Source organism: Diuraphis noxia, unplaced genomic scaffold, assembly GCF_037042655.1.
Source record: "Diuraphis noxia isolate RWA-SAM2 unplaced genomic scaffold, SU_Dnox_SAM2 contig0004, whole genome shotgun sequence".
Taxonomy (NCBI): Eukaryota; Metazoa; Arthropoda; class Insecta; order Hemiptera; family Aphididae; genus Diuraphis; species Diuraphis noxia.
The window spans coordinates 54,551,284-54,566,673 of record NW_028301714.1 but is presented as its reverse complement, the minus strand read 5'-3'; the positions used below and the strand labels follow the sequence as shown (position 1 = coordinate 54,566,673).

At 30.3% G+C, this 15,390-nt stretch overlaps 3 protein-coding genes across 4 annotated transcripts; 1 reads left to right on the top strand and 2 right to left on the bottom strand.

Moving 5' to 3' along the window:
* Positions 1-1,575: 1,575 nt before the first annotated feature.
* Positions 1,576-8,726, bottom strand: LOC107173339 (uncharacterized). Its single transcript, XM_015523845.2, has 9 exons — positions 8,352-8,726; positions 6,797-7,012; positions 6,474-6,711; positions 6,047-6,409; positions 5,682-5,965; positions 5,498-5,619; positions 4,941-5,174; positions 3,133-3,497; positions 1,576-2,970 (listed from the first exon to the last, which is right to left on the bottom strand). The coding sequence occupies exons 1-9, from the start codon at positions 8,375-8,377 to the stop codon at positions 2,665-2,667; spliced, it is 2,154 nt and encodes a 717-aa protein (XP_015379331.2). The 5' UTR covers positions 8,378-8,726; the 3' UTR covers positions 1,576-2,664.
* A 345-nt stretch (positions 8,727-9,071) lies between these two features.
* Positions 9,072-12,444, top strand: LOC107173340 (actin-binding protein IPP). 2 transcript variants are annotated; one of them, XM_089225435.1, is made up of 10 exons: positions 9,072-9,094; positions 9,881-10,089; positions 10,174-10,318; positions 10,399-10,537; positions 10,626-10,791; positions 10,877-11,220; positions 11,288-11,551; positions 11,618-11,703; positions 11,762-11,982; positions 12,055-12,444. In XM_089225435.1, exons 2-10 carry the CDS (start codon positions 9,907-9,909, stop codon positions 12,283-12,285), a joined length of 1,779 nt encoding a protein of 592 aa, XP_089081561.1. In that variant the 5' UTR covers positions 9,072-9,094; positions 9,881-9,906; the 3' UTR covers positions 12,286-12,444. The 2 variants fall into 2 exon arrangements, with proteins under 2 accessions (XP_089081561.1, XP_015379332.1); XM_015523846.2 differs by lacking the exon at positions 9,072-9,094 and adding an exon at positions 9,125-9,304.
* On the bottom strand, positions 12,438-15,064 carry Noc1 (Nucleolar complex protein 1). The gene has a single exon (XM_015523844.2). The coding sequence runs from the start codon at positions 14,911-14,913 to the stop codon at positions 12,493-12,495; it is 2,421 nt and encodes an 806-aa protein (XP_015379330.1). The 5' UTR covers positions 14,914-15,064; the 3' UTR covers positions 12,438-12,492.
* Positions 15,065-15,390: the final 326 nt, after the last annotated feature.

Genomic DNA, 15,390 nt, shown 5'->3' with positions numbered 1-15,390 from the left:
TATTAAAACATCGGGAAAAACAAAAATAAAATATAAAGAGGATTTTCACACATAACAAGTTTTCGGCAAAATCAATTTAGTATTTTGTGGGTAACTGAAAAGTCTTTGACCTTTGATACTTTAAATTTATACCGGCATTATATACATCATTTCATTTTCAAAATGTTTTGATTATTTTTAAGCTATTTATAGGTATGAAAAATGTTACATTTTTTCAATTATTGTTGATAAATATTTATCGCTTTGATCACAACTAAGGGTAGGCATATGCATATCCGAATTATTCAGTTATGTCAAATCCGGATCTCACGAATTATTTAACTTGATTTTGCTATTCAATGACTCATTTTTAGCAATAATATATTTTAATTCTATAATATAATTTTCGGACATAGGTATACCAAATTTCGAACGCATTTTAACTTTTAAGCACCAGTGATATACTTAACACTTCATCTAGTATTAATTAAATTTTCATTATGATAAAATAAAAAAAATTATCATACCATACATCAAAAATGATTGTAAGCCTAGCCACATAAAAAGCAAATCCATATAAAAATTTGATTCAAATCCAAATTTGGATATCCGGATCAGATATCAGATATTTGAATTTCATGCCCATCACTAATCACAATTGATATGTCGATGATATAAGTATAAACAAATTCTTGGGTATACAGGAGGTGAGAAAGAGGTATTTTAGGTTAGAACAGAAAAATGTTTACATTTTTAATGGTTATGATTTATTATATTGTAATATATAATGTTGGCAAATATAGTCTCTATACCAGAAATCCGGTTTTACATCATAGAAATTTATTGAGTGCATAATAATCTACTTTTAACATAAAAAAAAAAAATTAAACGAATCACCATTACAAATATTATCAATCACTTTATGTATAAGTAATCAAAACTTAAAATAATTATAAATTATAGTGTCGTAAGATATTCTAAGTATATAGCCAAAGTGTATATAAAAACACAATGAACACAACTTAAACAACAAGATTTATAAAATAATAAATATTTTCAAGATGTGTCTTACGGATATGACTACTAAATAATCCGTAGAAAAAAAAAACAAAATAACAAACATATTAATCTCATCATTCTTTGGGAGATTAAATTCAAGTATCATGACGGATTTACAAGTTTAAATCAATCAATATTAACACAAAAAATACCTATTAATAATAAAGTGCAAATTTGAATTCTGTAAAAATGATCAACCCTGTCTATTTAAGCAAAAAAAAAAAAGGATTTGTCATTTATCTTCTTTATGTTTTTTGTTATAGTCATCATTAACAACAACAAACAAAAGTAATTTTTAAAACATTATCATTGAGACATATATTTACTTATCACATATATATATGTGGTTACTTAAATACAATCAATATTATAATATTATATATTATTTTACTCGTGTTTTAGTAACACAGTTGAAATTATAGATATCGATGAATAGAGCAAAGGATAAACCGATTTATGTACCTAAATATATAATCATTATTATTATTAATATTATGTAATATATAAAAAAAAAAAAAAAAACAAAAAACAATAGCATGAATAAAAGAAATGCACTTTAATGTAGAAACTTACAGAAGAACATTCAGTATTTTTTTTATTTTTAATAATTTGCGTTCTCAGTTCTAATTTAAACGCCATTATTTTTATTTTTATCGACAAATTGGGTCACATAATATAGAGCTTATACAAAAAACAAAAAAAAAAATAATAATGTTAACTTACACATTATTATTATTATTATTAATAATAATATAAACCTTAAAACTTTTCTTTGATCACTATTATAAAAAGAAAAAAAATAGAATAATAAAAAGAAAACATCTCAATAAAATAACAATATGATACACAAATATGATTTAGTTGGAGAAAAAAAAAATCCGAGACGTTTTTTCATTGGTCGACATATTATATTATATTGCACCACTACGCAAAACTTTAGTAGCTTTCCGCATTTTTATAAATTAATAGAAATACGAATTTTTTTCACATCAGTCTTTCCATTTCCCCCAGATTTGTTAAAGATGCCACAGAAAAATATATCTAAAACACATTTTTCTTTTTATTTTGTTTTGTTTATCGTTTTAAATAAATCCCTTAAAATCTAAATTAGGGAACATCGCGCTATACATCATTTAACAAATATCACAGATCGAGTATTATTATTTTTTACAATATAAATTAATAAGACAAATAAAAATTAATATCATAGTGTTAATTTTATCGAGTTTTATACAATTTACATGGACTTGTTATAAAAAATTGACCCTTGGCAAAAAGAAAAAAAGGAACTCATTCAAATTGTCTAAATATCCGTATAAAACACAATTTTTTATACTTTTTTTAAGACTAGTTTAAATATTTTATTTAAGGTTAGGAAGTAACCATATTTTGTCAATATATATATTATGCATTTCTTCTGGATGTTTCAAGTTTACCGTGCATTTCAAAGAAAGTATTAGATTATAATAATAGATAATTAGCAATAAAGTTAACTTTATTAGTTAAATTTGGAATGTGACTTCATTTTGCAATTAAACACTGGAAGAAAAAAAAAATTAGCCCCTAAATCCAAAATTTTTTTTATTAGAAGTCACAATCATTAATTATATATGCTTTATGTTTAGTTTACTGTTGGACTGATTGTGGCTGGCCATAGTATGGATAACCAGCTTGCGGCACAGTGGTGTAACCATTTGGAAATGCTTCTTGAGTAGCGGTCGGAGGGCGGTTCTGCTGGAAGAACTTGTGTGTAAGAAGGGGCTGTATGGAAGCATCACCAGTATTATTCATCACATATTGTGGTGGCAGGGTACTCGCATACATGTCAGCCATATTAGAGAACTGACGTTGTTGATTGAAGCGGTTTGGCTGGTAGTTGGCACGTGGATTATTAGTGTAGCCATTTTGACCGCGGTTGTAACCGACAGTGTTCTGTAATTGAATTAAAGAAATTATTATAAGATTAAAAGACAAAATATTATGTAAAAAAAAAACTTAAGTTTAGTTCTACCAATTTATGTATGTAGTATTAATTAAAATGATAGAAAATAAAAATGTAGAAATTATCTGTTGATTCATAATTTATTAACATACCTGACTTTGTCCATATTTCTGACCAAGATTTCCATTATATTGTTGTGTTTGATATTGTGGGTTTTGGAACTTTGGAACATTACGAGGAATACTGCCAGTTCCTGATTGATATGCTCCATTTTTATGTTCATTATTATAACCTTTATTTTGATAGTTTTGACCATTTCCAAAATTTCCACCATTTGCATAATTGGTGGCTCCATTACTATAACTGTTAAAGTTATTTCCGTAGCCTCCACCTCCATAACCTGACCCATTGGTATAGTTGGGATTTGCAGTTCTAGCATTATTGGATTGTCCATAAGGGGATTGAGTAGCCAATGGTGTGTTTACATCACGATAACGATTGGTCCACTTAGCCCGACCTATTAACATCAAAAATAAAGAAATTATTTTAATATTTTAAAATGTAAAAACAAATTAAAAATTATTATAACCAAGTACATATCTAGGCTGTATAAAAACAAAGCCTTTTACTACAATGTTCATACTATTACTTAAAATTAAAACATGATGTTCATCGGTAGATAAATAAGTTAAATAAAATTTGAAAACTGAATTGTATCTAGTTAAATTGAGATAATCTATATGAGGACTGGTCCCATTAGAATAGAGCAAATGGGGCTAATAAATCCTCAATCATCACCATTATGACCAAATTTATATCAAGATTAGAAAAAAAATGACATTTAAGTCATTCAAATTATATATATATACCTGAATGATCTGTATTTAATATCTAGTGAGATAAAAAAAATGCCCTTTTGTTTGAGGAGGACTGGACCCATTTGAAAAGTACAAAGGGGGCTAATTAAATCCTCAGTTATTACTATTACGACAAAATTTATATCAAGATTTGAAAAAAAAATACATTGATAAATTATATTTTTGTCGTTAAAAATATTATCTATAAATACTGTGTACTTAATGTTTTGTAACATAAAAATAAATCTTGTTTGAGAAGGACTGGTCCCAATTGAACAGTACAAAAGGGGCTAATTAAATCCTCAGTTATTACTATTACGACAAAATTTATATCAAAAATTAGTAAAATATTGATAAATTTTATTTTTGTCGTCAAAAAATATCAATACATTTATATTAATATTAATACGGGTAATTGTATTAGGTACACTTTGTTCTGGTTGTAATGGGGTGTAGGTTGCAGGAAAGTCAGTTTTCGAGACCATAATTATAATCATATGAGTGTATTACTAAGGCCCCCCTCCAGCGCTCAAACCTAACATTAAACATTAAAATATTATTATACAAAACTCTCATACAACCACTTAAGGCATACGGGGTGGTAGTATGGGGGTCTGCCAAAAAATCAAACATGAGAACCATCCAAGCCTTCCAAAATATCTGTTATCGTCTAATTACAGGTACCCTGGTATGTCTCCAATAACATTATAAACTCAGATATCAAAATCCGCTCTGTCAACGATACAGCTACTCTATATTACAAATGCTTCCACGCAAAACTTCAATCCAACCCCAACCAGCTCATCAAGGACCTTGCTACACCAGCACTTCCTGGATATCCAACCAGACGACTCAAGCGGAACTGGTGCCGCGACTTAAAAATTGTATAAACTGCTTAAATTAAATGTCATTGTAATAAATTGTAAATATTATTGTAAAACCACTAGGTGTCTCTAATGAGAGATTTCCTAACATGTTATCTTTAGTTTATAGTTTTTCTTTCTTTTCACCATAATTATTACTTATTGTACATCCCTGTATAGATCGTAATATTTCACAATAGTCATATTAAAAAAAAAAAAAAATGAGTGTATTAAACATACTTGACATATGGTTTTTTGCCATATTTGCCATTTCAATCAATTCTTCTGGTACTACTTGATGAGCTTCTTCCAAAATTGAAATGAGATCTTTGGCTTGTCGCATATTATTTGTGGAAAAGAATGTATAAGCAATGCCAGCTTGTTTAGAACGGCCAGTTCTGCCAATTCTGTGTACATAATCTTCAGAAGAGTTGGGGTAATCAAAATTGATTACATATTTTACATCATCGACATCTAATAGATACATTATGTTAGAATTGTAATATTTCATTTTATTGCAAAATCTTGACACCAAGATTTCAAAATAAATTTTTATGAAACAATGACAACATTTTTATCAAATTTATGAAAATTCATGCTCACTGCCACCACTTTCAGAAAAAACTGCGGTATACTATATCTGTGATCATGTACTATTATTACACAACATGTTCTACTGAAAGCATTAATAATGAGCCAGTTTTTAACTAAATTGATAAAAACATTGACATTTACAGACAGTCATGTGACCATTGTCACGGTAAAAACATGAAAAAAAACATAACTATTGAATTTACCTAATCCACGAGCAGCAACATCTGTAGCAACCAAAATTGGTGATTTACCATTCCTAAATTCATTTAATACATGATCTCTGTCTTGCTGAGATTTATCACCATGCATAGAAGTCGCTATATATCTATAAACATAAAATTAAATTAATAGTAAATTATTAAGTGTAAATTTCTTTTTGAAAGGTACCCTTCATTTTTTATTTGTCTAGTCAGCTCATCAACTTTCTTTTTCTTTTCTACGAAAATAATGGCTTTAAATCCAGGTTCATTAGATATTCTCATTAAAAGATCAAACAATTTATAATCTTTTTCATGATCTTCACAAACTTCAATTAACTGTTGAATATTATGGTTGGCAGCAAGTTCTAAAGAACCAACATTGATTTGAATGTAGTCTACTAGGAAATCTGCAGCTAATGCCTGAACCTCTTTTGGCCAAGTTGCAGACCACATTAATACTTGTCGGTCAGGCTAAAATAATAATTAATGAACAATTAAAGATAATTCTTGAATATAGGTACATACAAGGGATATATAAAATTTATTATTTACCCTTATCTGTTCAATGATTTTTCTAATTTGAGGTTCAAATCCCATATCTAACATTCTGTCAGCTTCATCAAGTACTAAATAAGTCACACGTTTTAAATTTGTGGACCCACGTTCTAAGAAATCAATTAACCGCCCTGGAGTGGCAATTACAATTTCAACTCCATTTTGTAAATCATGAGCTTGAGGCCCTTTAGGAGTACCACCAAAAATGCATGTGTTGCGAATACTTGAGCTAAACATTTTTGCAACACTTTGAATTTGTTGGGCTAACTCTCTTGTAGGAGCCAACACTAAAGCAATAGGTCCATCTCCACGTTGAAGTGGTTCTTGATTGCTAATGTGCACTGCTGCTGGTAACATATACTAAGAAAGTTTGTTTAGTATAATATAAATTATTGTTTAAATAATTTAGAAAATAAATACATACCGCTAATGTTTTTCCAGAACCTGTCTGTGCAATACCTACAAGATCACGACCACTTAATGCTATTGGCCATCCTTGAGCTTGAATTGCAGTGGGTTCAGAAAATCCTTGTTTTTTTAACTCTTGAACAACACTCTCCGGAAAATTACCTTCAATAAAGAATTGACTAGGATCAGGGACATTTGCTCCACGAATTGTGATCGCTTTATCAACACGATATAAATTTACTTCATCTGGACTCCTAAAACAACAAGAAAGTATGTTTGTCTTATATAACGCACCATCATAAAGTATAACTATGTGAGAAACCATTAATGAAGATTTACCTGCTAACAGTGTCCACATGTGGAGCATAAAAATCTTTTTTGAATGGCTGAAGAGATTCACGAGTCCAGTTAGGTTTTCTCAATAGTTCACCAGGTGCTTTATTCATTGGTTTAAACATCGCACCACCAAAATCTGCATTTTCTGTGTTGCCATTTTGAGATTTCCAAAATTGATTGCCATAACCTTGATTTTGGGCAGTACGTGGTTGTTGGTACCTTCAGTAATAAGAAATAGTAGTTCGAAAAAATAAATCAATTTAATATTCTTTGGGATATTGTAATAGGTACATGTTTGTTAATAACAATACCTTAAGAGTAAATAACTAACATGAATATCTTAAAAGCATTGCATAATTATAAATTATCAAATAAACTAATCTTAAAGGGGAATGCCATAAATCATTTAAAAATAGACTGTAAATAATTACTTACTTATCAAAAATAATATATTTTTAATCTAAAGGAAATGAAAGTATTGAAAGCAAATAATTTTATATTAATTTTATTTTAAAACTCAGCAGTTTATTTTAAATTTTAAATAATTAGGTTAGAATGTATTGAAACTAGTAAGGAAATATTGATAGGAATAGCTAAATTGTTTAATTTAGGCTACCCAATATCCTTACATAATTTAATATACCTAATAGAACTGTTTGTTAAATTGTATCCATAAAATAATCTATAAATAGCTCAGTAAATAAAAATTATATTAAGTCAAGTACTACCCTACCTAACTGTACTATACTAATTAAATAATTTATAATTATTGGAAAGATAACTGAGGATAATAGGTATTAAACAACTTTTATAACTAAATTACACATTTTTTTCAAGGAATAATCAAATCAGAATGAACTCGAGAACTTTCAAAATAATTAAATAATTATTATATATAAAATATAACACAATATTAAAATGTTACAATATCAGGTAGGTATTTAAAACAAACAACCTTTACAATAGTATAATTCTAATTTTACAACCTAATGTATTATTTATAAACACTTATTGTATACTTTATTAAGTAACATTTAATATTATGATAGTCAGAATTAATAGTAATTACTGATAGTTTTACTGTACATATGTTACTATTAGATAATCGATTGTTATCTTTTTTGAAAAACGTTTAAAATGTTGTGGAAGCTTAAACAGTTTTTAAAATTGTCAATTTTATTTGAATGTCTTAAATCAAACCTCAACATATCAAAATACACTTATAGGTACTGCATAGTGAATCATTAAGCTACGAGTGGAACCGGCGGTAGCAGTAGGTTAGTACCACGAAAATGCTAAAAAAAAAAAACAAACCCATATCTGTTTGGCAAAATAAATTTTCCTGCCAACAGATAAAATTTCCAAATCAAAATGAACAAAAAGGACGAAGATTAATTATTTCAAATGCAATAACATTAACCCACGGACGAGGCAATTGACGGTCGCGTGCTCAACGGGCGAGTTATACACATTACACACGACAATTGAACTACCATCACCATGGCGTAATGTAAAAATAAAATTATTGACAATATTATAAATTGTGTATTATACTCACATTGGATAACCCGTGTTGTTGTACATATTGACCACGTTTCTTACTGAATGACTATAACTGAAGTACAATAAGCCAACAAAGAGCCGGACGGGTGATAGATATTAATATTATAAATATGCTCGTCCCGAAAACAACGCGTTGTTTGGATATATTGGAGACAAAGCGTCGACGGCCGAAGATAACTCACCAGGAATGGCGAAAAACGGATAGGGGGGGTTTTGTTCGGTCGTTTTTCGGGTTCACGCGAGGACTGACTGGTTTCGCAGCAAACGGATACGACGGAACGAGTATGGTTTCAAGACGAAGAAGCGGCCATGTTTGAAAGTAGTAAGTACGTCCGTCGTCCGCTGCTCGTTCGTTCGGGTTCGACGTACGTCGCGCTCTCGCCCCTGCGTACACCAGCGATCACCTCCCGGTGACGTAATGCGATGGGTAATGGATGAAAAAATCATGCACCCTTTTCTTTTCTTCCATGACATTTCACGAATCCAAAAGTCCACTGCGGGTCTCGGGCCGCCCACCAATTAGAGTTCAAATACTTGTCTATGGTTCAAAATATGTGTCAGCGACTCTGCGTCTTTTATATACTTGTCTTGTATGTGTCCAGGTGTCCTATCCATTGATATTTAAAATTTGCATTGTAATTTTCTACCAGTGATGCCGCAGACTTGGCCCTTTTTTCCCGACCATATGTTTACGATGTACATTGATAACTGATATCACTATTCACCAACACAACTAATGTAATGTAATTAGGGCGTACAATTTTTTTCTAACGTCGTTCCTACTTTTATTAGTCTATGCACCTACATTTCTGTATTTATTTATATTTTTGCGTTTTATCACCTTCCAATAATATTCACATTAATTTTGGTTTTTTTTTTTTAATTCGTAATGTTGTTCATACACATTACTCTTCAATAATCTATGTACAAATCAATCATATTATAATGGTTTGTAACAATAATTGTTATATTAGCCTTTATCAAAATGTTAAACTACAATGATTAATAATTTATAAGTGATATTCATATTGTATATTATAGCCATATTTTCACCTAAATCATTTATACCTTAAGAACATTTTTAATTTTTCATTGACATTCTTATATTATATTTGGACGATCGCAAAACTACGTGAAAAAAATACGATAACCATCACCTATGCATTTAACAGTCATGTATAATATCACTAATATCATTTGAACTTTAACAGCTTATCCACACTTGGATTTTCTTCAGTTGATATGCTCACATATGTTTTGTTATACTGAATTTAGCTGTTATTCATTGTTGTGTGTGATGCTGAATTAAATATTATTATTTATTAGTAAAGATTTATAATTTCTAAAAATAAGTTTTTTCTGTCCAGATGTTTTATTTTATTAAGTCATATCATTTAAGCTACCTCTTAAGACAAATTTTCAATTCACATATCACATTTAACATAATTTAATTATTTATTTATGATTCACTATTTGAATTGGATTAATATTTATGAATTTAACTATAGTTTTTTAAACCTTTAGTTCATTGATTTGGTATACTATCCTTAATGGCACCAGCTGAAGAAGAAAAAGATGTGTTGGGGTGCACATGTAACTTGGCCCCATTTGATGTTCCTAACAAGTATTTTTCAAAGCCACATATTGAAGCATTTTTAAGAGGATTAAATAGTTTGCGAAAGAATAATGTTTTTTGTGACGTACAACTTGTTTCCAAAGGATTTTGCATCAATGTATGAATAAATTTAATTGACTATATTATTTTTATTTTAAGATATATTTACATTAATTACTTATAAATTCAAACATTGTTATAGGCGCACAGAGCAATTTTGGCTGCTAGCAGTCCATATTTTTATGCTATGTTTACTAATGGATTATTGGAAGCTGGTAAAAAATCTATTGAACTTCCTTCAGTTTCTCCCAATGTACTTGAAACACTCGTTAACTTTATTTATTCAGGTAAAAAGGGAATAAATATAATATATAAGTGAATAATATTTGATTGAATATAATAATTAATTAAAAACTTATATTTTAAGGAGAAATAAATATTTATCAAGAAAATGTAGAAGAATTAATGATAGCAGCAGATATGTTAGAACTTAATGATGCTGTAAGTTGTTGTACAGAATTCTTGAAAAGTGAATTAGATTCAACTAATGCTGTTGGATTACTTAGGTAATGATTATAAATAGTATATCTGTTTAATTTTTATATAATTCTATTATGTTTTACTACATAAGAATATGTATAATGTTTAAAAAAGGTTTGCGGATATGCACAATTTTACTGTTTTGCACAAATTAGCAAAAGATTTTATATATGGAAATTTTGTTCAAATTTGTGAAGAAGATGAATTGTGTGATTTATCTAAAGATCAATTTATTAATTTTCTCAATAGTGAATATCTTTGTGTAGATTCTGAACAACAGGTTAATATGTTTATATATATATATATATTTTTTTTTTATCTTAATCGTTATATTTATTATGATACTAAGTTAAGTTTTTATTTAGGTTTTCCGTGCAGCTATGAAATGGATTAAACACGATCTCTCAGATCGACGTCGTTACATATTTGAAATTCTTTCATGTATACGTATACCTTTAATGAGTACCCAGTTTTTAGAACGTGAAATTAATGACAATACAGATGCAAGCTTAAGAGTTGCTTTACGTTCTATTTATACAGACATAGCTGAACGTATTGGTAATTTAGTAGCTTTGGAAGTTGAACCACGGTTAGGAGCCAAAAAAGATATATACATATTAGGCGGATCTAAAAGAGAAATATGTAGTGCTTGGTCTCGATACTCGGAGTCTACATTTGAATCTGTTGTGAAATTCAACACTTTTAGGAAGTAACTAACCTTTTTTTATAAACTCATTAAGTGTATTTGATGAATTTAATTTAATGTTTAATTTTAGGGAATGGTGTGATATAAAACCAATGAAGATTGGTAGAATAATGCCAGGAGTAGCTATACTGAACGGATGTATATATGTCGTTGGAGGCGAAAACGAATCACTTATCCTTTCAAATGGGGAATGTTATAACCCTATTGAAGACAAATGGACTTCTGTGGCTGGAATGACTGTTCCACGGTGTGAGTTTGGAATGGCTGCATTAAATGGATATTTGTATGCAATTGGTGGATGGGTTGGCGATGACATAGGTGGTTCTATTGAAATGTGAGTTTTATTAAAATAATTATTTATTTGGTAGGATTAAAATTATTAAGATTGACTTTTGTCTAGCTATTCCCCATCATTAAACCGATGGACAATGTGTAATAGTGTGCTACCTGAACCGCGATTTAGTATGGGAGTCGTGTCATTTGAAGGTGTTTAAAATAATAATTCAATATTGTATTGAAACTAATTTTTTACAATTATAATTAGGTTTGATATATATCGTTGGAGGGTGTACTCGTACTAAACGACATCTTCAAGACTTATTAAGTTACAATCCAGTAACTGGAGAATGGTCTATTTTGGCACCAATGTTAGTTCCACGTAGTCAAATGGGAGTTGCAGTTTTAGATAAACATCTCTATGTAGTTGGTGGTATTACCAGCAATAATGAAGTGTTAAATTTGGTCGAACAATATGACTTTGAAGAAGTAAGAATTATTAGTAAAATCTAGGCACATTAAAAGTTTTAATTGTTATAATATATTAATATTACAATACAGAATACTTGGAGCTTTGTAACTCCAATGAAGGGTAAACGTGCTAGTCCAGCTGTTGCAGCTGCTGATGGAATGTTATATGTAATCGGCGGTGATATAACGCACACAATTAATTCATACAGATCCCAAATTACTATTTCTACAGTGGAGAGATACAATAACTCAACTACACAATGGGAAGATCTACCATCACTTCCAGAATCCAGAAGTGAGGCTGGTGTCGCTGTATTGTAAATCATTAGCACAAATTTATTGGCATACATATATTTTTTAATTTTTTAAAGAAATTGTGTATATTATTTATGTTTGTTGTTATTCTTCCAAGTTCAAACCAGAACGCACACTTATTTGTTTTATACTTGGTCCTAATAATAAAAAACAATCAATTCAAAACATCAAATATTTATTAAATCATCAACATTGTAATAGATAACACTGCAATTATCGGTTTTGTATACGATGCCGTTTTCTGTTTTTTCTTCCATCTTCTAATCTCTTGCGCTTTCCACCACTTTTCTTTTTTTCCCAATCTAGTTGTTTTTTTGAAGCATTGTCTCTTATTAATATGTCATCTCTTCCACCAGATTTTTTTTTGCCAGCTGCATCTAACATTGCTGCAAACTTTTCTGCAGGCACAGCTAGATCTGCCAGATTCTTTGATTTTCGTGGAACAACAAATTCATCATCGTTGTCGTCGTCACTTTCAGATTCCTCAATGGGCTTCTTGACTCTTTTAGATTTAGTTTCCTTCTCAAAACCACGTGAAAAATCATACTTTTTCTTTTTTTTAGCACCCATCATGCCGTCTAATAACTCATTAAAATCATCACTATTAACACTGTCAACATCACTAAAACCATCTTCATCAGGATTTTCGACATTTTTTTTATTCTGTTTTGGTCTTTGTTTTAAGTATTTGTATAAGAATACTTCATCTAAAGGTATTTGTTTTTCTTCATGTCTTAAATATTCTTCACTTACTACAGACATGCTTTTTAACCCTTTAGGAACATAGTGTTTTCGAGAAGTACCAACTGATCTAAATAGTTCTTCTTTTTCTTCGCCTTGTTCTTGTCTCGGTTTTTTAGGGTTTTTAAATGAAAACCGATCAAGAAAATGTAATAACGTAAAATCTGCTAGAGGGTTGCCATCATAGTAAATAGATTTACCAGATATTATTCTATTAGCAAAAGTTGCAACAGTAGGATGATAGTGTCGACTTAAAGGAATAAGTTCAGCTAAAATTGCATGTTCACCTCCTGCAAATTTTGGATTTCTAGCAGTATAATCATAATAATTTCTAATTTCTCTTACCTTGGGTTCTAGTGGTAGCTGAGGTTCTTTTATTACTTGAGGAGCTTTAATATGATACCAGGAAGATTTTAAAGGTGTTTCAGTTGAATGTGTTAAATTTGATTGAACGTCAAAATATTTTTCTTCTTCGACTTCTTCATTTTTAATTGTATCATTTAAAATAGTCATTGGTTTCGGAATAATTTCAGTTTTAACGTCTTCAAATAAAGGTTTGCCAGTGATTCCTTTGTGTTTCTTCATTAATCGCGATGACATGCAGAATATTCCAGTTATCAAAGGAACTGGACAATATAAGCACATTTGAAACACACGCTTCATAAAAGCCACCATACGTTCGGTACATGTATCATCCCAAATGGATTTGTAAATTAAGTGAATACAAATAGCTTGATGTGATGTAGTGATCAATCTCTCATCAAATATTTTTTTATAAAGTGCACTATAGTACCTATCATTATTTTCCAATTGCCTGATTAACAACAAAGCTTGTAAAGATATGTTAAATGGAGCTAAATGAACAATCTTGTACATTGTTTGTATTTGTTCTGGTTGAATACCACTTCTTACATGTGGATACGATTTATTGACACCGACTAGTAAAGCACCAATGAGTCGTGAATCAATCGCTCCAGTTTTCACACACGCTTTGAAGAATGACAAGTAAAGTTCAATCACTTCTTTGGCCATTTCTTTAGTGTCAATTTGAGTTAGAAAACAAATACCATAATATTGAGCTCTTTGATTGATGTTTGAACGGAATAATAACTTTCTAACTTCTTCAAAAATAGTTAGATTAAGATTGGATCGATGTTTCAAAACAAGCCGCAAAGTATACATAGCTTTTGATGCGACCTTATGAACTGTATCACCAAATTTATTCACGAGGTATTTTACAATCTGCATTTCACATTCAGTGCTATTGATTAATAATTTGTACATAGCTGAAATACTTTTTTCACGATTTATAGGTACAGAGTCTAATCCAACAGTGCTTAGAGCTTCAACAAAACTAGTGTATATATTTTTCAGTTTCTCTTCAAATAACCATGAGCTAAGTAACAGCTTACGTTGTTTCAAATCGTCCACTTTCGACAACTCGCTCAACGGCTGATGCTCAAAAGGTAATAGTTCGGTTTTTAACAATACTCTGGTGAACAATTCCGTTAAAGAATCAATGACAAGAGAACACTGTTGCTTTTTCCCAATTTTCACCATGTGCACAAGATTCTGCAATGCGGCAATGTTGTGCAACGGATCTTCTTGAATCTTTATGGTGAGTGCTGCGATCTTGTCCGAATACGTACCCTGTTTGGCGATCTCGGTGATCCATGATTTTTTTTTATCAGCTTGCGGTTGGTGTTCTAATACTTTTTCAGCTTCAAAACGCAAGGCTTCAATTTCGGACGTCGAAAGTGTGGTGCTATTACCAAACGTCGGTAGATTTTCATACCATTTCGGCAAATCGATGTCGTCGGCATCAGAGTCTGAATATAGTTGATCATAACCATCATCACCTTCCAACTCGCTATCCGTCTCTGATGAACTCATACTAGAGATGTGTCGTACGCGAACGAACGGATCAAAATGTACGGGTCCTACCTGTGAACGAAACAATCCGGATCGGGAAATAATAAAAATTAAAAAGTCGTTCTTTCGTTCAATTTCGTTCTCGTTCGGATTGCATTGCTACCAAATCAAAATTCTTAATAATGACCGTATCACATGTTCAACAATATTTCGTTCCAAAAACTTATTGGAACAAATTTAATTTGATAAAGAGAATATTGGAACAAATGTTTTTGTAGCATATAATATCCTATGGAACAAATATCATTGGAATAATTGGTTATAGGATTAATTCAACTAAATATATAAGAACAGCTGCTGCTGATATGGTTTGCAAAAAAATTCAGAGTGATAAGCAGTAAGTTGTCCGAAAGTTAATAAGAGTGGTTAGGTACGATGGTTACCTTTTGGTTACAGTGTGACCAACTTGAGGTGGCGTTGCACAGCCAGTCGAGGGAT